At 36.3% G+C, this 27,723-nt stretch overlaps 1 protein-coding gene across 4 annotated transcripts in view; it reads right to left on the reverse strand.

Moving 5' to 3' along the window:
• Nucleotides 1–239: 239 nt before the first annotated feature.
• RIC1 (RIC1 homolog, RAB6A GEF complex partner 1) overlaps nucleotides 240–27,723 on the reverse strand; it is a 57,506-nt gene continuing 30,022 nt past the window's right edge. Inside the window, exons 4-26 of one of the 4 annotated variants that reach the window (XM_049794646.1) lie at nucleotides 24,063–24,170; nucleotides 22,770–22,912; nucleotides 22,403–22,536; nucleotides 21,329–21,420; nucleotides 20,181–20,269; nucleotides 19,078–19,222; nucleotides 18,520–18,568; nucleotides 17,243–17,395; nucleotides 16,687–16,890; nucleotides 15,202–15,240; nucleotides 14,818–14,928; nucleotides 14,133–14,222; nucleotides 13,380–13,540; nucleotides 12,219–12,357; nucleotides 10,190–10,306; nucleotides 8,543–9,271; nucleotides 8,073–8,231; nucleotides 7,829–7,962; nucleotides 6,522–6,808; nucleotides 5,528–5,722; nucleotides 3,483–3,660; nucleotides 3,154–3,342; nucleotides 240–2,764 (exon numbers count right to left, since the gene is read on the reverse strand). In XM_049794646.1, the coding sequence (XP_049650603.1) occupies nucleotides 2,479–2,764; nucleotides 3,154–3,342; nucleotides 3,483–3,660; nucleotides 5,528–5,722; nucleotides 6,522–6,808; nucleotides 7,829–7,962; nucleotides 8,073–8,231; nucleotides 8,543–9,271; nucleotides 10,190–10,306; nucleotides 12,219–12,357; nucleotides 13,380–13,540; nucleotides 14,133–14,222; nucleotides 14,818–14,928; nucleotides 15,202–15,240; nucleotides 16,687–16,890; nucleotides 17,243–17,395; nucleotides 18,520–18,568; nucleotides 19,078–19,222; nucleotides 20,181–20,269; nucleotides 21,329–21,420; nucleotides 22,403–22,536; nucleotides 22,770–22,912; nucleotides 24,063–24,170 (3,931 nt within the window). In that variant the 3' untranslated portion in view covers nucleotides 240–2,478. Of the gene's footprint in view, nucleotides 2,765–3,153; nucleotides 3,343–3,482; nucleotides 3,661–5,527; nucleotides 5,723–6,521; nucleotides 6,809–7,828; nucleotides 7,963–8,072; nucleotides 8,232–8,542; nucleotides 9,272–10,189; nucleotides 10,307–12,218; nucleotides 12,358–13,379; nucleotides 13,541–14,132; nucleotides 14,223–14,817; nucleotides 14,929–15,201; nucleotides 15,241–16,686; nucleotides 16,891–17,242; nucleotides 17,396–18,519; nucleotides 18,569–19,077; nucleotides 19,223–20,180; nucleotides 20,270–21,328; nucleotides 21,421–22,402; nucleotides 22,540–22,769; nucleotides 22,913–24,062; nucleotides 24,171–27,723 lie in introns of all 4 variants that reach the window. The other 3 variants (XM_049794647.1, XM_049794644.1, XM_049794648.1) reach the window with 3 other exon arrangements.

The raw sequence follows: 27,723 nt of genomic DNA on the forward strand, positions 1-27,723 counted from the left end.
AGATGATCTCTGCTCCAGTGCCTGAAGCACCTCCTCCTGCTCTTCCTTTATGGGCCTCCCTGTCTGCAGAACTGTTCCTCACATTTTTCTTCCTCAGTCATCTCTCTCACGGCTGCTGCACAGCATTATTTCCCCCCTTGTTAAACACATTACAGAGAGGAGGCACCAGCTTGGCTGAGGGGGTTCAGCTATATCCCATGGTGGGGTTGTTGGAACTGGCTGCACCTGACACAGGAGCAGCTCCTGGGCTTTACTTACTGCAGCCAACCCTGCAGCCCGCCCCTTGCTACCACACCGCTTCCCCCTAAACCCAATACACCTCTTTTCAGAACAGTAGGTGAATGTAACTTCAAAGGTGCACTAATAAGGTAACTTTTAACTTAGAAGCTTGATACATTCATCCTGTAAAACAAGCCATAGGGGTATGATGTGGCAAACTAAAACAATCTTCATCAGGTAGTTTCAAGAGCTTTGTTTCTCTGAAATAACCTACTTGAATTCTGCAAAGTTACTGTCAATGGCTTGGAGTCAGAAATAGTTATTTTCCACAGGAGTAACTTCAAGTAAAGTTGAATACATTTGTCTTTTAATTACAGGTATAACAGCAGTGAAATTGAAATACAAAATTAGCACATAAGATTTGCATAGAGAGAATTACTACTAAAGAAGTACAAACTTCTAAAATTTCACAACTAAAAAGATTTAACTGCTAAACAACAGTAGCACAGTAGTAAGATACTAATATTAAGAATGTTAGTATATCAGTTAATGTATGGTTTTACTTGTACAGATCCAAAACCTGAACAGCAGAAAGCTGATCAGGATGAGCTTGGTTTACATCATTACCACAGAACCACAGAAAAATATTAACTTGAAGCACAGTTTTTATTTCTTTTACCATAGATTAAGCAGGTTTTTTTTATCATAAAAAAGCTTTAAGTATCCCCATATAACAATAATAAATTTTGATGTCAGATCACAACAGGCTTGTAGGTATGATAGACATTATATGTAACCAGTAGCTACAATGCAGACTAAGCCTAATGCTGGGACTCTTGAACCAGATTTTTTTCTTAGAACTTCACTATTATTTTCAACTCTTAAATGGAAATTCAAGCTGCATTCACTGAAATCTCCAGCTTTCTAAGTAATACTTGCAATTATTGCACTTGTACTGGTTGTATTGGCTTAGTAAAGCCATTCTAAAGCAACAGTTTAACATTTGTACATTTTAAAGCACTTGATCTTATCTACAAAGGAAATAAAGATGATAAAACCACAATTTATTTCAACTTAATTGTGAATATTCTTAATTTTCAGAGTTTAAATGGATGTGCATTTAGTAACTACACTAGAAAAGCAACAGATGCTGTAACTACCCTATGATGACTAGTTTGGTCCATGTCAGTAATCAAGTGATGTTATAAAAAATAAACTAGTTTATTTTGTATAAAATGAGTAATGTTGCATTTTTGTTCAGATTGCACAGTACAAACAAGCTAATACCTAATTAATACTGTTACAGGTAGTTATTACATAGGAACAGCAGCTAGGAAAAAATAAGTACCTCAAAGCAACAAACTTCTGCAGCCAGCTTTCCATAACATTGTATGAAAGTTAAATATGTCTTAGTTACAAGTATGCATATTATAAAATGTTTGAAAAATGTTTAGGTATGAGCCGTTAAACTAATTTTCCATAGCAAGAGTATATGATGATTATTTACATTTAAAAAATCCATTTTTCAGAAAAGAATTTACAATGAAATAAATAACCTTCAGCAATCTCTTAAGCCCAACTACAAGATCTGTAAGTGGCAGTAAAAAACAGGTAAGCCACCTTGTGTCAATGTTAGGTCAGTAAAGTATGCCTCATCCAGAAAGAAGTGCAACTCTGCTTTAACTTTACTAGTCATCTAGGAACATGCGCAATACATATAGGTACCTTCAAATAAGGTACAGCCTTGAGTATTTGTACAAGAGTATTCACAAAAACATACAATATATTTTACAGTCCTTTAATACAAAATATCGATATCAAACCAATCTGAACTGCATTGATCAGATATTTCTTAGGCAGGCAAGCTGCAAAGTATAACAGTTTTTAAATGTAATCCCCTCTTTGCCTTTTAAACTCAATTAAGAGATAAGTAGTTCCTTCAGAACATGTTGGTGATGTAAAGGTACTGATGAACTTTAGCTGAACCTGTCTCCATATGTATTCACTGTCTCTCAACACTGTTAAGTATCAAAACCTAAAGCTGTAGTCTGAAGATTGCATCAAAAAAACCAACTTGCCTCCTTTTGAAATTATTAGATGAAACTGCTGCTTAGTTATCCCCACTAAAGATTTCAAAGATTGAAATATTAAAAAAAAAAAAAAAAAAAAAAAAAGTTCAAATCCAAAACATGGAAGCATGTCTAGAAGCTGGTTTGCTTCCTTTCACACCTGATGCTTGGGAAGTTGTTCATCTTCCGTTTAAGACACAATACAGTCATAACTGCCTTCTTGGAATGAATCCTCATCCTCTATCTTAGACTTGTCCTCTTCATGCCTGCTTGCATTGCTGTTGCCAGCATCACTCTGAGGATTAGCACCATGGCTAGATGAAGTCCTGCTTTCCTCAGCTCTGGGGTTCACTTGTTCAGTAACCTTAGAAGGATTCACTGGCTGAAAAGCTTCAGGCTGTACTTGCTCTTCTGCTATTTCACTTAGTTTCTGGATCTGTGGTTTGATGATATTTAGAAATGGCTTGTACCCAGGGCTAGGAAAATAACAGTACAGAACACAGTGAGTGAATTAAAAAATAGTACTTCTGTCATATGCCTGAAAAGCAGTTTTTCTTGGGAGATGTTTAATATAAATTAGTATCTTCTATAATCCTTCCTGTACAGAAACTTTTTTTTTTTTTAATACACAGGAAAAGGCAACTATAAGCAAAACAACAGAAGTTGGGGGTGTTGGTTGTTTTGGGTTTGGTTTGTTGGGTTTTTTCCAGTTTCATCACAACTGTATTAGTGACTGTCCTGAAATTTTCTTCAAAAGTGCTTTTAAATAATTGTTTCAGCTAGGGTTGAGAGAACTCAAAGGGGTTTTTTAGATAACTAATTATCTACAAGTGGAATGAAAATGAAGGTGGAAAATAACACTTACCAATCTGTAGAAGCCCATTTGTCAACAGCATATAGGCCAGTCTTGATGTTCTGACAGATTTCTCTATCAATATCAGAGGATTGCATTATACTGAAAACCTGGTTGATTACTGAAGATTCTCTGAGGATAAGGCCTATGACAATACACCAATCCAGACATCCTGCTTCCATGAAGATATGTAGCAAGTACCTATATAGAAAAACAGTCTACTTACTTCTTTTTCACTCTAAAGACAAAAATCCCAGTGTGATTCTGTAGACAGTGTTTCTTTCCCCTAACACTACATACTAGTCATTTTAAGTTTCAAATGCAAAGATTACGTTACTTACCGCAGCTGGACCTGTGACTTGTGTGGCCCTTTACTAGCCAGTTCTAAAGAGAGATGTTCAAGCTCTGACTGAGTTAAACTTAGACTGGAGAAGTTTTCATCCACCATGGTCCAGTCACCATCCACCATAGAACTTGTTTCAGTCAGGTCTGTTGCTGAACCGATGCTGCATTCGTCACCTATCAAAAACACTCAGAAACATGAGGGGAAAAGAAACTGCTTGCTTTAGCAAAATGCAGAGTTTCTGAACTACTTCCTATAGCAATTGACAAATTATGCAGTAATGCTTTGCTGTGTATAACAGTGCTAAGTTGTTACTTCAGGCATACTGTCCATCCCGCTTCAGCATTCTTCTCGTTACACTATATGGTGGAACTATTATTAGAGGAATGCAGTAGTTTTTCTATCAAATAAAAATAATTCTGCAGAATAATATCAATAAGGGATCCTAAAGATGTGTTGGCAATCATTGTAAGAGCACAGTGACAGCCTCTTACATACTATAGTCCTAGAATTAAGTCTGTAGGAAGGGCTGTGGTCTGTCTAAAGATAACTCATTACTTAACTGTTAAAAAGGAAGAAGCAATAGCAAGTTCTTCATACAAAACCCTGAAGATTCTGAATGCTTGGTAATGTAAATATTCACCTGCACTAATTACAAAAGGAAATAAGCGTTTCTAATAAACACATGAAGAGTAGATGTAGCCACAGAATTTTCACAGGAACAGGATCAGCAAAGCTAAAACCATTATAGTGGTGAGTCATGAAGGCACCCAACCTCCAGAACAGTTTCCATATTAAAGTAGATGTATCTTGTCTGTGGAAAATGTTTAGAAAGTCAGAAAGTTCCTTTATTAGGTTCTTGCCCATGTATACCGCTGCTGGCTTAGTTATTTGTGAAATTACTATTAGAATTCAGCTCGCAACGTTTATTAATTTAGTTTCACTTTAGAAATAAACCGCTTCAAAATGCATACTAAAGTCCATTGAACTCAAAGGTCTTCATCCAGCTCAGCAAAACAAAAAAGAGATACTTGTTGATAGAAACAGTGGTAGTGGCAGACAGCAGTACAAGATAATGCAGTGAAAAGAGAAATAAATGGGGAAAATTTAAATTATGCTTTTTTGGAGAGTTCTGTAACAAACTTACTTAAACCTAATGCATTCTTGCAGTGTCCAGAATAAACAGAAGAAACAGAAGTGAAAATAGAATGAGGAAGTGCCCAAGCAGAGGAAGAGAACCTCACTCTTTCTTCATTTCTTAAAGCCTGTCAACTTGTTAAATTACAGCTCCAAGTGCTCTGACTCTTACAAAAGGCCCTAGCATCTTGGGGAGATTGTAGTTCACACTTAGATACTTAGGTCTTTTCCCTAATGAAGCAGGAATCACATGATGTAGACACTGTTGAAAACATTGCTGTATGCTTGAGAACAAGAGGGAGCCAAAAAAAAAAAAAATGGTCAGACAAACATTTCCTGTCTCTGACTGTGATCAGCAAAGTTTAACAAAGAATAAAATTCCCTGTTGTATTTTCATAAGCTGATCATACATTTGACCTTTTAAAAAAGTGATTTAAACAAAGCCATAGGAAAAAAGAAAACTATATAGGACTATAATTTCCTCAATAAAGAATGTATATCTTTCTAAAGAAATCCAAAAGCACAAAGTTCATGTATTAGAACCATACCAAACTGTGCAAGAGGCCGACCCATGCAAGAGGCAAAAATATAAAACTTATAACACTCTTCCCAGCCAGACTGTAAAAATTCTAAATTTCAAGTTACTACCACAGGCAGGAACTTCAGCAAATATCAATTTCATATTCTACTTCAAGTACTTAAAGATGTATGACATGGGCATTATCTTTCTGTTGTAAAAATTTTTGTTCACTTTTCAACAAACCCTCTTTTTTTTTTTTTCTTCTGAATTATGGTTATCAGCAGTTGGGAAGCAACAATACAGCAGCAGCATGCAAGTATCAAAACAGAAGTGCGTACTTCCAGGTGCATTTTTCCAATGAGCAGACAGAAGGAACAGAGACTAACCTTTACTTAGCAAAGGAGAAAGAAATGCATCTTGCATGTGTGGTCCATGGGATGAAACAGTGTCAATCTCTCTCTGAGAGGAGCTGATAGCGCCAAGCCAGCTGCGACTCCGAGGTGTGTTTGAAACCCCTGTGTCCATTTCCATGTTTACGAAGGTGTCTGCTGACTGAGATTTTAGCAACTGCTCCCCTACAGCTAAAAAAAAGAACCCACCAAAGAAAAGACATATAAACATCAAAAAGGAAATTGGGAAAGTACTCTCCAGGCATTTCAGGAAGCTAAAACTTGTATCTAAGTCAATATTCAATTAGTTTGCTGAGGGATCACCAAAAGCAAGGGAATGCAGCAAGTTTAGGTACTTCAAGAATTTCTGATCTGCTTTTTATTTCAGTACTGGCATAAAAGAAATATCAGCTGATAAAGTGTTAGCATCAATAGAACTAAATTATAGTGCTGCTACTACCAAAAAGAGGAAGACTTGGCAGCTAATATCAACTTTGCCCTGAGAAGAAAAACCAGTGAACGGAGAGATTAATAACACAAAGGAGGTTTACTGCAAGTCCTCAAGATTCTTACCCTTTAACATCAAGCAAATTTCAAATATTAGAAACATTACTTTTTTAAATATAAAAAGTTAATCAAAACCTCATCTAAAGGCTATATGAGAATGTTGATTCTAGTAATTTTCTGTAGAATTTACATGAAAGAGCAATATCCACGTTCAACTCAGCATCTGCACAAGTGATACCCAGTTCAGTGTTTGCACCTGAGAAAGCAAGAAACTTCAACAGAAACAGTATTGTAGTCAGACTACACAAGAGATGCCATCTGTGCTAAACAGATTCCCTTCAAAAAACACACCCCGTGTGAGAAAGCTGTGCAGGTGGCAAGTCTCAGCCTGTTCTTTGCTTGGCTGAACTGAGGAAGGACAGATTCAGACTGATGGGTGTAGGACTGCAGGAGGGAAACCAAATCAACTCAGATGTTACAGCACCTGTCTTGTACTTTCCATTCTTGAAAGGTGAATTAATGGATGAAGCCGGCATGACTGGAAATGGCCAGAGGAAATCCTTGTGTAGCTTTTTCAAAGCAAACACAAAATCCTCCACGCGGGCAGCTCTGGCTCGCTCCTTGCACAGCCAACCAATCAGCTCAAAGCCTAACTGTGCAGCAAAGCAGCCGAGGTCTTTCAGCTTGATTTCTTCTAGCAGACGCCGAGCATGTCGCCAGAGCATCATGTCAATGTACATGTTCTCGGCACAGTCGCTGTCTTTACTCCACCTATAGACAGACCAGAGAACAGCGACATTAAGACTGATAAAACAGTTGTAAAGGTTGTTGGCCACAACCACAGTACATGGAGTGACCAGAGTAGTTAGTGGGAGCTTTCTATGTACCAACAGAAGCAGTTTCCACCATTTGTTGCTATTTATGTTCTCTAAAAGACCCCACTCAACAGGTAAGTGAAATAAGGGAAGGAAGTTACAACAGCAGCAGTGTCCATACAGTATTAAACTATTAGCAATGCAGGAAAAAGGTTAAGAAGGAGAGATAAAAGGCAGATGCCATTGCAAAGTGAATTCTGAGAAACAAGTTTAGAGAACAAGTCAAGTATTAGTCTAGAACCCTTCTTATCAAAACTCTTAAGATAGTACTCTCTATGGAAAATTACTAAATAAAAGCATTTGAATTTGTACTAAGGTTGTTCTGAAGGTCTTATGTGGGGAAAAAAGCCAAAACCAAGATAAGAATGAATCCCAGCTCAGTGCTGCTTCTGAACATTAATACTGATCAATATGAATTCTGTATACAGCAGTTTAAGAGGGATTCACCCCAAGGTATAAAAGGCTCTATTCATGGCTTGGCAACAACTGCAAGATCAAGATGTGCACAGTATCACAGTGCAATGTATACTATGATGCTAATAGTATACTGTGTATACTAATGTATATTATGAGCTGTTCAAAATGTATCTTTCATCAAAACAGATCCTTCAAATATAAGGCATGCAGTCTCACTAGCTATTTGAATTACTACATATGCATCCAGTGGATCCATGTAAGTGTGCCTGTGCATATATACACACAAATATATTCACATGTGTGAGAACATATTCTCCCAAGAACGCAAGAAAAAGGCACAGACATCACGAGAGTCAGGAAAAGACAAACGCAGAAGGATGTGAAGGGAAACTATGACAAATGTAACTCTCATATAATATACCTCTATAACTTAAATTGGTAAGAGAGTTAGTACAGTACCTAACAAAGTAGGGAAGGAGAGGACATTACTACCAATTACCTTTTTCCAGATGGGCCAGAGGGCATACTCAGTGTTTTTGTCAAATTAAATTTGCTATGGAGATTCTCTGCTGATTGGGATAAACTAATGCTGCGATGTCTGAAGAACTCAAAGCCACTACTTGAACTAGGTTCCTAAAACCAAGAAAACCCAAACATACAGTCAAAGGAGCAAATATGCTATATAATAGCAAGATTAATCATAGAAGGTTTGATGCACAGTATTTACTATTTTAATCACAAACCTGAGTTGTTGGTGTAGCTGGAGGTGTCTCTGTTTCTCCAGAGCCAATGGCTTTCAGAAATCTGATCATATGACGACAAAGATCCCACTTTCCCTGCTCTAAGGCAGTATTAAATAGGAGAGTAGCATGTTGTCTGCTAACTGCTGGAACTTCCATATTCTGCAAGTAACAAAGCATAATTAAGTCATTTGCTTTTGCCATAAAGCAACAGAAGTCCTATTAAGTCAAGCCACAACATGTCACATTCAAGTATACCAGAGATTAGAAGAAGCAAATTTCATGCAATTATTTTCCTTTCTATAACAGTAAACTAACTACTTACATTGTATAATATTCTGCCCCTTCATAACCAGACATAACAGAAAACTATTAAAAATTTAACTTGCGTTAACTTTGATATGACAATATTTTCTAAAATATTACAACATTAGTAAATATCACCTCTCTTGCAATATATGAGGTACCATTACCTGTAGGATAATAAGATAAGAGGCAGCTGTGTCCAAGTCCTGGGCCATTAAGCACTCTTCAAATAAGTCCTTCGGGTTTCCAACAGCAGCAAAAAGGTAATTCCACAGGGCATATTCTGTCTTCCTAGCACAATGAACAACTGTCTGCAGGAAGAGGGGGAACTCTGTAATAAACTTCGCCACAGTGGGAAGCAGAGGGTCGGGAATGGGTTCCCGCGAGGTAGCTTCTTCTTCCAGCACTTCATGAAGCATCAGTTCTAGTACGTGAGGAAAGTATGGTAATGTGGCACAAGAGTGGGCCAAAAGCAAGGCTTGTTCACCGAGGTTCCTAACCAAGAGCTGGCGTAAAATGTGATGGAGGTAGATCTGAGAGGTTCTCTCAACAATGGAGAAAGGAAAGAGAACCTCTAAGTGTTCTCTAGCACTGGTTTGAGGATATAAACAGTCATAGAGCACAGTGTCATTAACAGCACCAAGAACCAAGGCATCTTCAAACAAAACAGCCAACGGGTATATGTTGATGTGGAAAGGCAGCATGATCCGTCTTGACAGAAAGGAGTGTGGTTTTCGATGATCTCTGGGAAACAGGGGAAGCCAGACTTTCATACCTGCCCCACCACAGCTGAGCCACAGAGCCTCCAGTAAGTGGCGTTTCTGTTTGTTGATCCTGCAAGTAGTCCATACATTTTCAACAGACTGGGCTAGGACAACTGGAGCACAAAAAGGCAGCTATTTGAAAAACAAGAAAAAAAACCCCACAGAATTAATTATTTGTTTGGTTTTGTTTGTTTTTGGTTTTTTTACCCACTTCACAAGAACTCTTTTCAGCTAAGAACTATTCTCTTCAAACATGTTATTCCTCTAACAAAGAAGAAGCAAATCTGCTTATCCCTTAACTGCACCCTACCACCTGGGAAAGCATCACTTATTGCTTACATTAACTCAAAAGACACTTCTTTCAATTTTTTTAACCTCCTTAGTCAGGAGGCCAGAGGGGTGAAAGTAAGGGAAGAAAATAAAAATCTGCTCTCTGCTTCTTCAGAGACCCCAAGAGTCCAACCTAGAACTGACAGAATTACTACAAACACCAAATTTGCTAGTGTTTGATTGAGCTGCAAAGAACTCTTCATCTAAACTTTTCAGATTTCACTCTCCCAAAGTGCTTCGTTCATGTAGAAGTGTTTTTCATCAGTGCAGAAAAAGTTTAAAGTTCAGTCACTGATTTCTATGATTGTTGTTTTTAGGAACTTTGTAAACATACTCTGCAAAAAATGATAACGTTCCATAAACATACAGAACAGTTTTAGATAGACTGGAGATTTTGTGTCATTACTGCATACCAAATTTTGCAAAGGACCTTTATGCTAAAAACTGGTATCTTTCACTGCAATACAAGTAGTAAACACAAGTAGTAAATACTTTGGTTAGACATTCACATAATTAAGTACTAACATTTCACAGATTCTTAGGAAAAAAAATAAATCACGGGAGCAGTGATTTACTTCCAGCTAACAATTCAGCCTGTAAGTGTAGACACTGCCTTGCATTACAGACCTCTTTCTTTATGCCTGGACTACTCCCTTCCAGAACTTCTTCAGTCACTGACATCTTGAAGCCATATACAGTATTCCACATACATTTACTCACATGCTTCCTTTGATTAGGATTATTATCCTTATCTCGGATCTGGGGTCCAGATCGATCCCTTTGCAACATGATGAGTTGTCCTGCTAAGTTTAGCATAATACTTTCAGCTTCACAAGCCTAAGGATAAAATAGTATTATGCAAATTATTTGAGCTTTTTGAATGCATCACTTGACCCATAACCACAGTACAAATCCAGCATAAAAAGAGTAAATTAACTGCACTGCCATACAGAGATGACTAACAACCAAATGCAATGCAGAAGGACTTGGAAAAATCCAGTAGAAATAAGTACCTACAGATAGGTTCATTCATACAGTTCTTGTGCAAGGGAGTAAATACTGGAAGGTTTCTTGTTCACTAGACTTATTCCATGCATTTATTTCATACAGGCTTTTTCCAACTATGCCTCTTGGCATGGGCAAGCCACCAGTATTTTAAGAAAATAAAGCTCTGTGTTCTTAGCACGATCACCACTACATAATTGCCAGTATCTGACTGCAAAGACTAACACTGGTACAGAAGCCAAAAAGAGTTGAGCCATAAAGAATTTAGCCACACTTGTACAGCATCTTGAACTTTTAGAAGCTGCACTTAGAGAAGAATCTTTCTAGTTAGGTATATCAGGAAAGCAAAGTATTATGTCTAAAGATTTATTTCAGAACTATTTCATGTTAATTTTAAACCAAGTCACTGGAGCAAATACCATGCTGTGTGTGAAGTTTAGTTTTAAAATAAATGGGTAGGGGGGCTGTATGGTAAATTTGCAGCATCAGGGGTTAAAGTCACCAACAGGCAACAACACTGAGAAGGCTGACACACTCTGCTAAGTCAGACACATTGCTTTGTCTACAGTGCAGTGTCATGTTCAGTGCTAACATTAATACTTTTCTTTTGGTCAGGAGGATTGACAAAGTTTGACGATATGGGCTCTTAGAAAGAAAAGAAGTAATATTTGTCCAGCCTGAAGCTAAGTTTAAAATATTACTAGTACTCTAAAAAGTTTCAGTAGCTTTTTCTCAAAATTAGGAAACACCATATGTCACGTAGTTCAGGAATAAGGACACTGTCTCACAACAAGATGGACTAGAAAACCACAAGCATGTTGGCTTTTATGCTCTTGTCTAAGATAGTAGCAAAGTCTCAGGACACATGTTCAGCATTGTGGGACACTAAATTAGAATGAACGGAAGGAAGCAAGAACAAACCTTCAGATTTTACATCTGTGCCATTGCTGTCCTATCTGCCAGTGGCTTTGGTATGTGGAGAAAAATATGCACCTTCACATGTCTACAGGCCTGCCTCACAGGCAGTGCAACATCTGAACTATCTTAAGGTAGCTGCTCTGATGAGAAAATATGCTTCATACTGCAGCTACTCAAATAGTTAAGCTTAATTTGTTTACGCAACAGGCAACAAAAATGCAAGTTCTCTTTGCACTGTGCTTTCAGTGGCCAGAATCATTTCCTGGAGTTAAGATAGGCTTCACCTTCACATCTTGGTCATTGTTTGGCTGTTGGCCTATCTCCTGACATAATCAGTCGGAGAGATCATCTTACTTTATTTTAGCAAGTAGGAAATTGACTAGAAGTAACCTTACAGGGTCATATGCCATCTTTTCCTTTTTTCTGTTTATTCTTTGAGTAATGGACCTGTTGCTGCAAGAAAGGCACTTCTCAATGCCATGGATTGCTCTGGTGTTCCAACTTTTAATGCACAATAGAGAAACATACCCTTGACATAGTTAAGTATACTTTGTCGTCCAACGTTTGCCCCCAAATTTTATAAGATGACAAAAGAAGATATGAAATAGAAGTAAGAATTTGGATTTTATTCCTACCACCACCCACCCCACCCCCAGTTCACACATAAAATGTCTATATAACAAGAATCAGAAAAAACATGTTCTGCATTTTACCACATAAAAGAACCACTGATTTATGGTTCATTTATCAGCACCTAACCTTTGGGGACTAAGCTAACAAATGTAGGCACCAATTCTTTTAAATTTGAGCACTATAGACTTGTTACCTGCTGAGGCATCTTCAAGGTGATGCCAGTCTCTGTCCTCACTGATGTCAATGTAACAGACACTACAAGAAAAGGATGAGGAATGTACCGAGACATGGACACTTCTTGAAGAACTTGGATACTGGCAGTAGGGTTAAGACTGAAAGGAAAGATGACTATGTTTAGCAATTTTAAAATATTTGCAAAATATTGTTTAAAATAGTATTTAACATAAAATTAATACCTTGAAGTAAACCTAATGAAAATAAGCAACTTAATCTCAGCAAACAGTTCACTCTATAGACTAAAATTACTTTTCTTTAATAGGAATCCCACAGGTCCACATATCTTCTCTACATAAAGTTACCAAATAAACCTAAGCTGGGCTACTTTATCTTGATAGTTTAGGGCAATACAGCTATAAGTGGATAGAAGACAACATCAGATGCTTCAGAATAAGACTCTATGGACCCTTCAATAAGACAATTCTAGGGTTTGGATTTTGTTGGGAGTTTTCTTTGAAAAGCATTGAAAATATTTCCCTCCAAAGTGGATCAACAGCTTGCTTTCTGCTAAGAAAAAAGTTCCTTTCTTGCTGAAACCAAGATGCCATAAGTGTAAGAAAATTGCCTGCTTAGGCACTTCAAAGAACTATCTGGGAATCTTTATCTCCTCCTTAGGTTCACTAATCTTAACTATCTGAAAGTATCTGGCTCTTGCGTTGCTACTTCTTTTGCACCAAAATAGCTCCTGACAACCGCAAACCAAAATTGTCTCTCTTCATCTTTGCTACTCCACCATCACCCTCACCAATTTCTACTTTTAATGTTAGAAACATTTTTTATTAAAAATATTCAAATATGTCGGTGCCTTTTAGTACCTTTTTCTTCTATTTACATTCCATTTTCAAGTCTCTATCAGCTAGAACATGTTTGTACAGACAGCTGGAAACACGTGTATCTCAGTCACTACCTCCACACCTAATATGCGTATCTGCACACATGCAAGTGACAACACTTGAGAACTATCACTTGTGCATACAGCCAACACTTACCCCTCTACAATTTAAAAATCTGACTCTAGAAGTTATCAAACAATTTTATATTATGATAAGAATTTACTCAGACTGAGAACAGATTTACAAGTACATTATGGCAAAAGCATTTAAATACTGATACTCACCCCTCAGGCCTTCTCTCAATACTATATAGGCAAATGGAACAATCTGCTCTGAAGAGTATTACAATGTCCCGGAAGACACTCAGTAGTAACGTGTCTGCTTGCACTTTGGTGATGTGTGCAAATGCATTGTCAAGATTAGATGTTCGCAGGTAGATTCTCAGCTACAAGGAAAAGGTTTGAATACAGGTTCTGTTTACCAACAAATTAAAAATAATTCCACATTCAATTATTTTCTTTTTTGTGGAATGGCTGTCAAGGATTTCTAGCAAGACACATAACTGGGTTTTTGTTTCATCAAGTTTTTTATCCATTGCACTATATTATTGCATCCAAAGTGGTTAAGGAACAGCACAGCCAAATCTGAAGTACTAAACAACAAACAAAAGGAAGGAGTTTTATTCATTTGTTTTAAAAAGCAAAGAGTAAGTAAAGGTCTTCTGCCCATCTAATTTAACACCTTACAAAAGTGTCCCAAAATACTGTAACTAGATACCCCAAAACAGACTTCCTACTAACATGCAAAAACATCACAAATTTTTCAGAACAATGAGCACATTTTTGGTAGTCAGCAGAAAATAGTTTTTAATAGCAATAATAAACTTTTCTGCAAAGAATTACTTACATATTAATAAAGAATTTTTGAACATGACCAAAAGTCACCTATGTATCTAACTTTTCATATTTATAATACTACTGTACAACAGATCAGATATTCTAAACATGATTAATTTACTTTGAAGAAAAATACATCACCTCTTCCTGATGATCATTTAAATTATAACATGCAAGAACAATGAAGTCATTCCACCATGCTAAGCCACCTGTTACCATCATATTTTGCTCCTGAAAAAAGGAAGCAAATGACATATAAGTATGTATTTTTATATACGTATACAGACATACACACGTGTATGTTCTATAGGAAATTTCTGAAAGCCATACATGATCTGTATCAGCTTTACTGATAGTGGCAAGACAACCTATGTATATGAGGTTTTTGTTGTATAAAAACCCCAAAGTACTAAAGAATAACATGTGAAAGACAAACATCATCTTACAAAACACAGCTCCACAGTTCCTTATGCTATTGGCATCCCTGAACTCTCTCAAATTAGCTTTCTGCTTCTGGCCAGAATTTACAAGCTTGGCATCCAAAGCTATGTCTCACAAAAACTGTCAGATAAGACGTATGGGAGTGTCTGACTATATGCACTCAGATTTGGAAACCTTTTAATAATTAGACATGAATTATTGTGCCAAAGCCCCAAGATAAGTGCTTCAGCCACTTTATGAAAAACACATGCAAAACCAGCATCCATAATCCCAAGTGTGTCTACAGGTTATTTCAAAAAGATTATTTTTTTACTTTCTCCAAGAGTCACATTCCAAGAAATACAACCTCCCCAGTATACCTGAACAAAATACTATAACCTCTCACCTGGGTAATGTTTCCAAACAGCTTCCATTTTTTGGTAAGTAAAGAATAATGTGCAAAACCAAACTTGCCAACAACAGCTACATTCTGTCCAAGCTTGTCAATAGCTGAAAACTGTTCAAAAAGAAAAAAAAAACAGAACCTCAGGAGGGAACTTATTTAAATGATACATACTATCCCTAGTGCACATCACTACAAGGCAATATAATGTCAGAGTCAAGGTATGTAAGGTATCTTCATGTTTTCTACTTTACTACCCAACATATATTCTTCTTTCTGTAATTTAAAACAATGATTCCATCTTCCTGAGCTCATCCAGCCCTAAGGGACAGTTATCAACACCCCATACCTTTAAAGAGGCAAGAACATATTCTTTAAATAACTCACCCTTATAGGCCAGTTGCTCTCTAGATACGTACTATGAATCTAAAAAAAAAAAAAAAGAAAAAAAAAAAAAAGAGAAAACCAGAACCATAACTATACCAAGCACTATTAAAGTAGTGATTAACTGTAACGTTCTAAAGGAATTTGTACAATGGCCATGTTTTTCCAAAACACTGGCTTAAAGGTTTTTAATATTGGGATTTCTTTTTTAAATACAGTTAGGTTCCCTGCCCCCCAACCCCAGAAAGTTACTGAAGCCTAAATGTTAGCCTGTTTTAAATGTAAGAAATATAGAAATGCATTAACAACATACAACAGCTAATACTATATTACAGATTAATAGTAAAAAGTTGTTCTTCTCCTGCCCTAGGTACTTCTCCACCAGAGCCTTTCATGGGAACATAGAAGTTTTGATAAACATAGCATTCAGGAGGGACTTTCAGTGTTGGGATGAAATTTCTAATCCCATCAGAAATACACACCAGCACATCCAAAAGCCTTGTTATGAGAGCAGTTGACTGAGATATGGCAAATTAAATCTTGATCCTGGATTGTTCATGTCACATGGGATGATACAAATCCAGGTTCGAACTCCAGTCCTTGGTCTGTTACAAGGAGGTAGGTGCTCTCATCACCCAGCCACTGGCTGTTCTCATGGGTGTATTGCTCCCCCAGTAATTCCAATTGTGTTAGTTTTGCTCCTACACAGAATGAGGATTTTGCCCTCCTGCACCAGTTTCAGAAGACAGAAAAGCTACCTGGCCAGCTAAAGTGGAAATTCAGTAGTACCTAGAACCTGACATACATGCTTAGACTCAAATGCTGTTTAGTAATACCAATTCATTTACTAGATGAAAAACAAAATCTTGGGGACCTTCTAAAAACATTTAGAAAAATATGTACCAATTCAAGCATGGAAGAACACACACTAGAATTACAGATTAAAAGTTATTAAATATTTCTTCTATATTCCAGAGAAAATAGAATATATCCCATTACTGCCCCTGGAAATAATTTCTTTTTCACAAGATTGATATTGTGAAATTTTAATTACATGCTTAAATAGATGCCATCTAAGACTGCCTGAAAATACAGCCAAAGTCCAAAGGCTGTATTCATCAGCTGAATATGCTTAAAGTAATTTGCATAAATAACAGAACAACCCCCTAAAGGATTTCTTGCACATTGCACTTATTCTCCCTTTCAAAGCATAGGAAAGTAATTTAACTACTCCTTCCTGAAGTCAAGACAACATTTAGATTTTTTTATTGGCTAGGATGCAAACTCATAGCCACAAGGCTGAGACGGTCAACATCCCTTTACCGTTTGGCCATAAGAAAAAGCTGTACCAGGGGAAACCCAAGAGTCAATAAAAAGGCAATGATCTCAAACTAGAGAAAAATGGCAGAGTGGTGAGATCAGCTGCAAATTCCAGTCCTATAAACTCTTGCAAGCACAGAGCACATATGGGCAACCAGCAACAATTACCTGTACAACATGCCAATGTCTGTGTCCTAGTAAAGTGCTTAAACCCTGAGAATCTAAACTGCCATCTGAAAAAGGGCCTCTTTCCCTGGTAGGCTTATGTTCAGAGTGTGCTGAAGTATTTCTGGGACTCTGAGCCTGTGTTGCATCTCCACAGTTCAAATACAAGCGATCTTCTCCTTGAAGGAGGACTTGTTCCTGGTTACTCTACATTCAAAACAAAACAACAAAAAACAAAAGCAACCTTGAACTCCATGTAGAGAAAACAAAGGAAAACACATGATAAATATATTAACAAGTTCTGTGTAAACAATATGAAAAATAAGCATTATGGCAGTTCTCAGTTTTTGTATCACTATGTACTACCAGGTTTCATGTCACAGTATTGCATAGCACTATTTTCAAAGTACCATTTTAAAGGTTCTATGATGAAAAAAAGGAAGACCAGTCTAATGACTACAGAACAGACTTACTCTTTTAACAGGTTTTAACTCAGAGGTCTTCTGAAAACTGGAAATGTGGTCTGAAATAAGGATATATTTATCAACAAAAAACTTACCATACAAGGATTAACAGTGAGTGCACTCTTGATGAAATGAAACTGCAGAATACCAAATTGGCAAGCTTCATTATTGACATTTCTTTCAGGCTTCACGTTTGAAGAAGAATTCCCATCAATAACCCACAGATGATATCCTTCTGATCCCCAGGTCTGAATGTAAAAAAATAACAATAGTAAAAATGCAAAACCAACACTATATATTCTCAGAAAACAAGAACTACAAAAACTTTCTGTGACTGAAACTGATCTTATGACAGACATGAGCTTGGTAAAAAAACCCACACAGTTTGGTGTTCTAAAATGCATCATCACAGGAATCATAAGTAACCCTTAGCAGTAAAATCCACAAGGAACAGTAAGAATCTAGCTTAAATTCCTTTTTATGTAAAAAATGTTGATTAAATGAAAAGTAACTATGCAAGACATCCACATAAGTAATGAAGACTGTTTAGTTTGCAGCTTAAACCAACTAACAAAAAAATCCACAAACAGAATCATGTATGAAAAGATCCTGATCCCCAAAATTACAGTCGTTGTTCATTAAATTCAATGGTATCAGAATTACAATCTTTGGGGTTTTTTAAAAGGTACATTGTACTGTCCTTGCAAATATGTACATCCACTTGGGATGCACGTTTAAAACTGCCAATCTTCATAGCAACTAGCCTATACATAAATAAAATCAAAAGTTATAGAAATATTGTACAAAATTAATCATGGCTTGTAAAAGAGGCCTTGAAGATTGTGTTTGATATTTATCTGCAGCTACTGATTTGACAAACGAGCAGGACTTCATGTTAATTAGTTTGTATTAAACCAACAGCAGCTGAGTTCCTTTTTAATTCATATTCTGAATTAAGATACTTCAATAGCCAAAGGTAAGCTAGTAATTTTAGAGAAATAAGTAAGTTTACAATTAGTGTTGTTATGTGTCTCATTGTACTCTGAAATACAGCACCAAACTAAAAAAAAAAAAAAAGGTTACGGAAAACAAAAAGTGTTCATTCTTAACACTGAAAGCAAAGCCAAGGCATGTCATGTACACTTCATGATCAGGCATATAAGTGAAAAAATTTTTTTAAAAAATCAGCTGTCCCCTTTTCCCTCTTCCTTCAATACAACATTGGTGTTAGGAAGTATAGTAAAGGCAGCTTACTCTTTAAAAATAATAAAGCTAAAGAAAGCCAGTTTGATTTTCTGAAAATCTGTTTTGCTATAAATAATTTTAAAAATTAACAGCCATCCTATTACAGTGGTTTTACATTCGCATTTACCATAGAACTGATCTTTAGAGGGTCCTTTTTGGCACCATCAGACTGATACCTTAAAAGCAGAACAGAAAAAGTTTGAGACTGAAAATAACTTCATCAAAATAAGAAATTATCTTCCTATCTTTGTATTGTTACATGGTTCTATATTGAACCTCACCTCAAACTATAAAGCCTATTGGATCCATGACACAGCATAAAAGGCAATGAAATTGGCAGATATCTAGCATAAACTGTTTGAATTGTGATTTCTGGATGCTAGCACATTTTCAGCAAATATATACTGGCACTGAGGGAATTTTAGTATTTGCTTGCTAAAGCCTGCCTTTAGGGTAATTTGCTTTTATGGCAAAAAGATCACTACAAAAAGAAAATAATACATTCTCATTTATGTTCAAATGATCCCCTCCTAAATATTATTCAATGATTCCAGTATCTAAGGAGTTATAATGGAAAAAGATTCTTAAAAGCTAATTCAGTGAATCAGTTTCTAATTAAAAGCTTTTAATTAGAAAAATAAAGGTTTTTAATAGAGTATTTTACAATTTCATTAAAGATACTCACGCAAAATCACCTCCTAAAGTACAGATAAGCTGAGCACCAAAAACACTCCATAAGGACAAGCCTCCACATTCCCAGGTCACCATCACAACACAGCTATCAGGTGACCATTTGATTAGTTTAACAGGTCCTGTTTTATTCCAAATATCTGTTTAAAAACAGACAATGAAATACCATGTGAAAAACATCAAATGTCCTTCAACTGCTTTCATCATAAGAGTAGAAACAAAAATACATGGAAATAAATATAAATAAATAAATAAATACATGGAAAAAAATTTTCATTACATGTTTGGTTTCACAGGAAGCTAAGAATACATGAAAACAGGCCAGAAATGCACTGTGCTATGACACAATCATAGAACTGCAATTCTGGCAAAATGATTTTTAGGACAAAAGAAGATTTTATACTCACCCTTGAAACCTCTTCCTTTGGCACTTAGCAGAACTGTAAAACTCTGCTATTTACAGATTTTATTTTTTTGTTGAAACCTAATAAGCACACATATTTTCAGCTGAGGACAGAATTTACCCACCTTATACGTTCTTCACTCTCAAGCCTGCAATACTAATCACTATTACATGAAAAATTCCACTGAGCTTTTGTTCACTGCAGTTCAGGCAGAGTGCTGGATTACTCAGGTTTTTTTCTGTACCCTGCATGTCAGTTGTTTGAAGTTAATTCACACCTCTATTATATTCATTATCAGTTTTGACAATAATCTCTCATTTTCTCAGGTGAGTAATGGAAAAAGTAATCTCAAGACTACATGCGGGAACTACTAATATCTGAAGTATTTAAAAAGGAACAACCAGAAGCAGCACTGTCTGTAAACTGCTAACTCAGATTCAGATTTAGAAAAAAAAAAAAAAATCCCCAAACCAGCCCCAGCCCCTCACATATGAAACACATCCAAAAATCTGCTAAAAGCAAGCAGCTAAAAGAACAAATGTGCAAGAGTAAATTACTACAAACACAGAAGAGTAAATACTAATCCCATCAGTGATAATGCAAACAACAAACACTTGTTAACTAGCCAAGGATAAAAATATTCTCTTAATACCTTAAAAACAGCTGGAAAATTCTAACAACAAAAGTAGCTCACCAGGATATTGTTTTGGTGTCAGCTCCAATTTATGAGAAAACTGCATGGCACCAGTGGTGGTATCTATTGTATAAACCTGCACAGAGCCGCTGGAAGAGATTACACATGCTTTAGACTACAGACCGTTTGGATTTCTCATCAGTTCCAGGGGGTTAATAAAAGCTGCTTTTTTCTTACCAATACCAAATTTATCTAGAACAGAAACATTGTGTCAAGTAACACTCAAAGAACTTTATGAAACAACTTTATAAGAGACTTTCCAGAAGGCAGTGGAGGACCCAAAACACCAGCCTATAATAACCAATGCACTAAGACTATTTCATTTTCTGAAACACATCTGCACACACAATCCAGGTATGTTTAGAGCTTCCAACTACAAGACAATCCATGAGGGAAGTTAGTATTCACTTAGTGCTAAAGTTTCGTCAGGAGTGTACTAATGCATACCAACATCAATGAATTACAGTAACTATTTCTGTTTCAGAGGCAAATACCAACACACTGCATTGTTACTACAACTACAACTGAGAATACTATTTCTTAAGAAGACAGTTGAAGACTGAACTGCCCAGAGCTTTTGGAACATTTTAGAAAACAAATAAAATACAATTTAAAAAAAAAAAGCTGCACTCTAGACCAGCTGAAGCAGTATTATACAGGAGGAACTGTCTTGAAGGAGCACTAAGCAAAAAAACACAACTAAGAGCACTTTTGAAACATTTAATTTATATTCACAGTTAGTCAAACAGGCAACATTTTTCCTGACCAAATCAAACACTTCACAGAGCATTTTCTCAGTTGGGTGCAAAGTGCTGATTCTTCTCCAATATCATTACGATTAACTGCTTAAAACTGACTTTATAATCTTGCTTTAACTGCGACAGCTGCACTTTCTAATTCTCACTGTTCGTCCAGTCACTTTTCTATTTTTTTTCCAAAGCTGAACAGCAAGCACCAATTTCAACTGCAGTTCAAGCAGGCAATAATTTCTTCCCTCATACCCTCTTGACAGAGCAGATTATACAATCTCTAAAAAGACTTACCATTTTCATCTTTACAGTTCTTGCAACACAACTTGTTAAGAATAGTACTTAAGCTTTATAATGAAATCATTTTCCTCCCCATGGAACCAGCCTTACAAAACTTACTTGGCACATCCAAATGCCATTAGCCTGTATTTGTTATTTACTGCCACACAAGTTCCGTCAATCACATCTTGTGCCCAAACACCATGGAGCTGCTGTAAAGAAAGGAATTCACAGACTTTTTGTTTAACAGTGCTTTTATTCATGTTAGTCAGCTTCTACCCATGAGCTACCCATGTATGCCATATTACAGATTTGCCAGTTGACCCTCATCTCCTCAAGAAATTTCTATTGCAAACATCAAGATTAATTGACACGGCTCAGATAAACAAAATCCAGTATATGTAAAATTGGTTTCATTGTTCTTAATAAAAATTACAGAAACATGCCAGTATGTAAGGAAACTGTTTATCAGAGCTCTAAATAACCAAAGCAAGTCAATACATATAAGGCAAGAATATCCCTGATACCGCATTAAAAAAAAATCAGTAGATGGTACTGAGGATAAAGACAAAACACAAAACAGGAAAATAAACTCCCATCTGCAACAGCTCAAGTTGCAGATATTAAGTGTGTGAAGGAGTTTCAGACAGACTACACAAATCCTGCTGGGTTTTCCGTAATTAAAGAGATCTAATGACAAAATGTAGTATAGTTTGTAGGCTGAATTACAGGTAAGAAAACACCTAACTTGGAAAAGATTCCTTTAAAACAAATTCTGAAGTATGTTTGTCACTATAAGAATAGTTAGCCTTGATTACAGCTAAAAGCTAGAAATAGCACTTATGATACTTTGCCAATAGGAGAAACCACTTCTTATCACCCCACTTACAACTAGCAACAGGAAGCCTGTCACAAAGAGAAAATCTCAGAACTATAATGACCTTTTGAAGCAATAAACTAAAATTAAATCTACTGTCAATTATGCCCTCCCAGAGACAACTACTAGCCCTAGAACAATCTAGTTCAAATTATGGCATGAAATATAGTCTTGTTCTTATATCTCCTAAGCAGTTGCTGAATTTTAGTTTCATTGCAGATGAACAGAATTTAAAGTAGAAAGCTAACTGAAATGCAGACACCAAGGAAAACACATTCATTGTAGAGTACATGCTAGAAATACTAAAGGAAATATACCTCAGCGGTGAATCTACTTGACATTGGTGTAATGAAACCAACTCTGCCATCATTAAAAACAACAGCAAAACCATCAAGCGTGGCACAGTATTCCATATCTCTGATGTAAACATCTTCAAAGCCCAAAAATGAACCTGCTGAGAAAACAAGATTAATTTAAAAACACAGTGATATTGCAAGCCAACAGCCTTTTCAGTTGTTTTCTTACTACTTCACAGAAAAAAACAATTTAAACAAGCTATTTTGTTCACGTTTATAAAAGGCACATTTTTCTCATCTCTACTTGAGAACAGAGATAATATTTTAGATTAGATGGTATTTTGCAAATAGTTAACTATCAAAAGCAATAGAAAACCTCAAAACTTACCTCGAGAAGACTGCAGGTCCACAGAAAATGGAACTGTACATAGGTTGATGGCCTTCCTTCCATTGGTCATACCATCCCAGTGAACGAGATGGAGAAATCCATCAGCAGTAGCAACAAGTAGATCCTCTAACATGGACTGCAAACTAACAAATGTATTTGTCATTCTCTGAAAAACTGCATCTCAAATCAATGTCACAGAAAAATCAATTAATGTCATAAACACCATCTTACTGCCTCTTCTATCAGCAACTATGTTGAGAAGTTACATCAAGTAAGTTACAAACTAAGTGCCTAAATCATCTAGACAGTAAAGGTACCAAGCTGACAAACTATGGTATATGTCTCTATTTTTCTCCAGGAATCAGAGTTCTTTAACAGGTCTGTATTGTTAGAGTAATTAACTGGTATAGAAACTGCTGAAGATCATTTTAATACTTTTGATTAAATGTAAGACATTGTTACCAGCAATCTACCAACAATTCACTCATCCTAGAAAATTACCAATATTGCCTAGGCTGTAAATAATCCACAACACTTTCTAACCCACAGTCTAAGCTCACTGATTAAGTAGAAATTAGAGTTCTCCTAAATCCTTCCACAAACATCTCCAAAATTCTGAAAACTACTGTTAATCTGTTTGCATGCAGACAACGACCTCCAGCTTCCTAGGAAATCTTTTTCCAGCATATACTGTATTTCTTCAAACATCCATTTTCTCCTATGGGGCCTCTTGCCAGATTGCACTTTGTTACTTTTCTACCCCATGCCAGTGCCACACAGTTTCACTAACTGTTCACACACACTTATTTGGCATGTTCAAAGCTTATTTTATAGGGAAGGCAATCACCACAAAAAAGGAAGAGATAAACAAAAAGTTCTTCCAGGACAAATAGGGACCCTCTGTGAGCAGCTGGAGAAACATTGAAACGGTACATACAGTTTTGCTCTTATGTATCTATGTCTCCATGAAATCTCTAATCCATACATCTGAGGCCAAGGAGAAACACATTTATAGTAATGTAATGTAATACCGAACATACATGTGCTATATACTGCTATATGCTAAATATATCAGTATAGCCAAGCACAGAAAGAAAGAATTATTAAACAGCAATTTACTTTTTCATATCCTTAAAGTTAGTATTAGTAACTTACTATTAGTAACTACTAGTCCTTACTATTAACAAGTCTAAAAACTTACTAGAAGGTTTTTCCATCTAGTTTCCCCTTCACTTTTTGAACAACTAACTGCTATATGCAAAAAAATTCTTAAGACAGAATTAGTGAGCATACCTTGTGATAGAGGCTTGCAAGTCCAGCACTTTCTTCATTTCTAGATTTAATGAAGGAGCACATTGTTCTTCCTTATAATGTGGGGTTCCCTTCAGATGTGGGCTTCCTCTAAAATAAAAGAGAAATACTACAACTGAAACAAGATGTCCCTCAGAAGAGGTAAGTTACTGATTTACATTCCCATGTTTCCCCCCACCCCACATATATATACATTAGGCACTCGTGCAACCTGCCACAAAGCAGCACTTCATATCTAGAACATCATTTTAGTGCAAAAAGTTTAGTCCGTCCTATCATCCTATATGCCTATAAAGAGTATGCAAGCAAAATAAGACAATGAACAGAAAATGAAGACTACGATACCTGTGCAACCCATCTTAATAATCCCAAAATAAGTTATATATATTAATGCAAATTCTAATTCAATAAAATGGTATTCAACTGTTTCCATTATGTGTTGAATTTTTAAGTATCTCCAATTCATCCTTTGCCAAGATGCATTACAGATATTATAGACTGTAAAATGTACATGTTTCTCCAGTTCCTTTTGCCAGATCAATGTCTATACTATTAATTCAGCATGCATAACCTAACAGGTAAGACATTTATTACAGTAATTCATAAGAAAGTATGTCCCTATAACAAATTAACAATAAACCTAAGACCTACTAAGAAAAGACATGACTGAGCACTGATTCTCTTCCTTTAAAGACCATTACACAGTATCAACTTCTAGATGTAGAAAGCTTCCAATTTTTATTTTCCTCATTATAAATTTCACATTTCATTCTCTAAAGAAATGCATTTATTTTTAAAACTCAACACAGCATCATTAAAGTATTTCTTACTTGTCTGGGTTATCAGATGTGCCATGCATTTCATTAACTTTTTTTTTCTTAAATGAAAACTGACCTACAATCATAAGTATTGTTACATATCATCCAGTTCACCCATGTCATGAGCATTATGCTAGTAAAAAGAGCACTTTATGCATGAAACAGACATCGCAGACAAGTTAAGAGTTTAGTATAACTTCATTAGTCAGAAACAACAGATACATACAGAAATCTATGTAACCTTTACCTGAATCTTAACTGACAAAACACTTCCTTTAATTTTACACCAGGGCAGCCAATGCAACTGCCTAAGACATGGCAGAAGCCAAAGCAGCTGCAGTTTTAGGTAAGTCTGACACCACAAGGATACCTCAATCTCTTTTCTGTCTTGGTTATCTCAGTTGACAAGGGCCTTATTCTACTACCATTTTATAGAAAACACAAAGTTCATATCTGTTATTCTTTGATGGATAGTACACCTTTTCTTATCCAGCAAGGACAAAGATACATGCTAGCTAAGGTAAGGCCAAGGCAACCTTTGACATTCTGGAGTTAGCAGACATAAGGTGACCATAAAGGATTATACCAAAAAATGAGAAAAATTACTGTAGAGTTAGTTAATCTACCACCCACAGATGGTAACTTGTATAAACATTAAATTATTAAAATGTTTGGTTTGCATTTCAAAAGGCAATTAACTACAAAATACAGGCGTCTTGGGAAAGAACAGCCCTTCATGTAAACTAGCTATCATGGACTGACAGGAGGACTGAAATTAAAAAAAAAATTTAAAGGTGACTAGTTAATACTAGTGTTGTGGGGTTGTTGTGGGGTTTTTTTAAAACAGCAAATGAGGCTGCATTTCTTGAAGTTCATGAAGCCAAATCCACCTGATTTGGCCTGGTATCTTTTAGAGTCAGGGATTTCACAGATAAAATGTGTATCATACAGGATTAATTCCTTCAAATCTCTATGTCACTATCTGCAATGCAGCATCCTGTGGGTTGGAGAAACACTTGGAAAACTGCAGGTGTTTGGAGACAGGCCTTTCAACCCATATGGACATACAGGTCCAGATAGTATACTCCCAGTCAAGATGAAATGACTCTGCATTATCAAGAATCAGTGGTACAACCAAACCTTGTAAGCAAATTACTAAAATTGAGAGAAAACGGTTGTGTAATGCATAAATGTTACCCTTATATATGTGTAACACACCATGTAACATGCCTGTTGTAACTGACTGAGGTATATAACAAGGTATAAACACAGTGTTTCTGCACAGCACAAACTATAAAGCCAGAATGGGTTTAAAAGACATCTTTTCTGGAAATGAAATTTCAAGACTCCATATGGGCAGGCTTCTTTTTCTTCAAACAACTTTGATAAAAATAATTTGCAAGAATATTTGAATATTTTCAGTTTCATGAGCTAGTTTCAGCAAGTTTGTTACCATCTGCGGAGTACATCTTTTTCCACTGAGGCACTACCATCATGAGTGAAACTCCAAAATGCCAGTATTTTAATTAATTGTTTCTAATTACATCAAATTCATTGATTCAAAGAAACCCTTGCTATTGGTGCAAAAGGGCTGCAATCAAAAGTACGCTGGGTTCATATAGTCCACATCTGCATGAATCAGCCTTACTACTTAACTTTGACCTTTAAACGAAGAATGTGCACTGCTGATGGAAGAAGGAAAGAATGTTTGGTCTCGGTTGCCACATCGGCATCTGCTATTGTTGTAGCCAAACTTTAAGTAGCTTCCTTTTGCACAAGAATTGAGAGGAACCGACACATTCCAGTGAACGACTAGCTACATGTGGAAACAAATATAATTACTTCACTTCTGTTAGCATGGCATCTGTTAATGTAACTAAACCTGTGAATAAAAATCTCTCAACACTCAGAATTATGATAAATCCCCCACTACATCTGCAATCCAAGAAAACCCCAAACATGGAAAGATTAGGAATGCCAGGCTGTATTTTTAAAGGTAGAACACAAGGTTTATGGGGAAGTTTCAGATCTTGATCTGAAGATCAGGGTGTATTTTTGAAATCACCAGGTTCATTCTCTGTTCCCTATTTAGCATGTCATCAGTGATATGCTTGTTCACAGAAAACAGAGCACTATATGGTCTAACAAAACATCTTTCAAATGTTGAAAGGCTATGTAACCGTACTTCATGAATCACATTTTAAATAAGGGTAGCGGAATGGCAAACATAAGGCCACCTTAAGGACTTGCCCTCTTTCTCCCAACTCCAATTCTCTCAGCATTCCCCACAATAACCTTCTCCTGCTGCTCAGTTCTAACCTGATTTCCCCAAAATGAAAGAGAAGCCCATAAATAAGTGAATTGCTAAAATTCGTAGCATGAAGCCATGATTTTTTTTGTATTCATTTGATCCTCTTACAAGGGAAGAACTGGCTCTGGAAGTAACACTTTGGTTCTTCTGAAGAAAAAACTGTAAACTCAAACTATGATGCAAGATGCAACAATAAGAAAACGAAGAAGTGTATTTAATGCCCCCCTGCCCCCCAAAAAAACCCCACCCAAACAACAAACCGTAAGCATCCTAAATTCAAGAAAGAGGCAGCACCATGAAAAAATATAATCAGCTAGCTTCCCCTGAACTGGGAGGAAGACTCTCCTTGGAGTTTGTTATCTGGGGTGGGGTGAGGTTCAGGGAGGAAACAGGACACCAGCCAGCTAATTTTTCTAGCAACACAGTACCACACTTCTGTCCTCCACTACATGCACAGTGGTTAAGTGATACAGCGTGATCCACAGACAAAACTCAGTCAGTAATATCAATTACC

The sequence above is a fragment of the Accipiter gentilis genome, chromosome Z (assembly GCF_929443795.1).
Source record: "Accipiter gentilis chromosome Z, bAccGen1.1, whole genome shotgun sequence".
NCBI lineage: Eukaryota > Metazoa > Chordata > Aves > Accipitriformes > Accipitridae > Astur > Astur gentilis.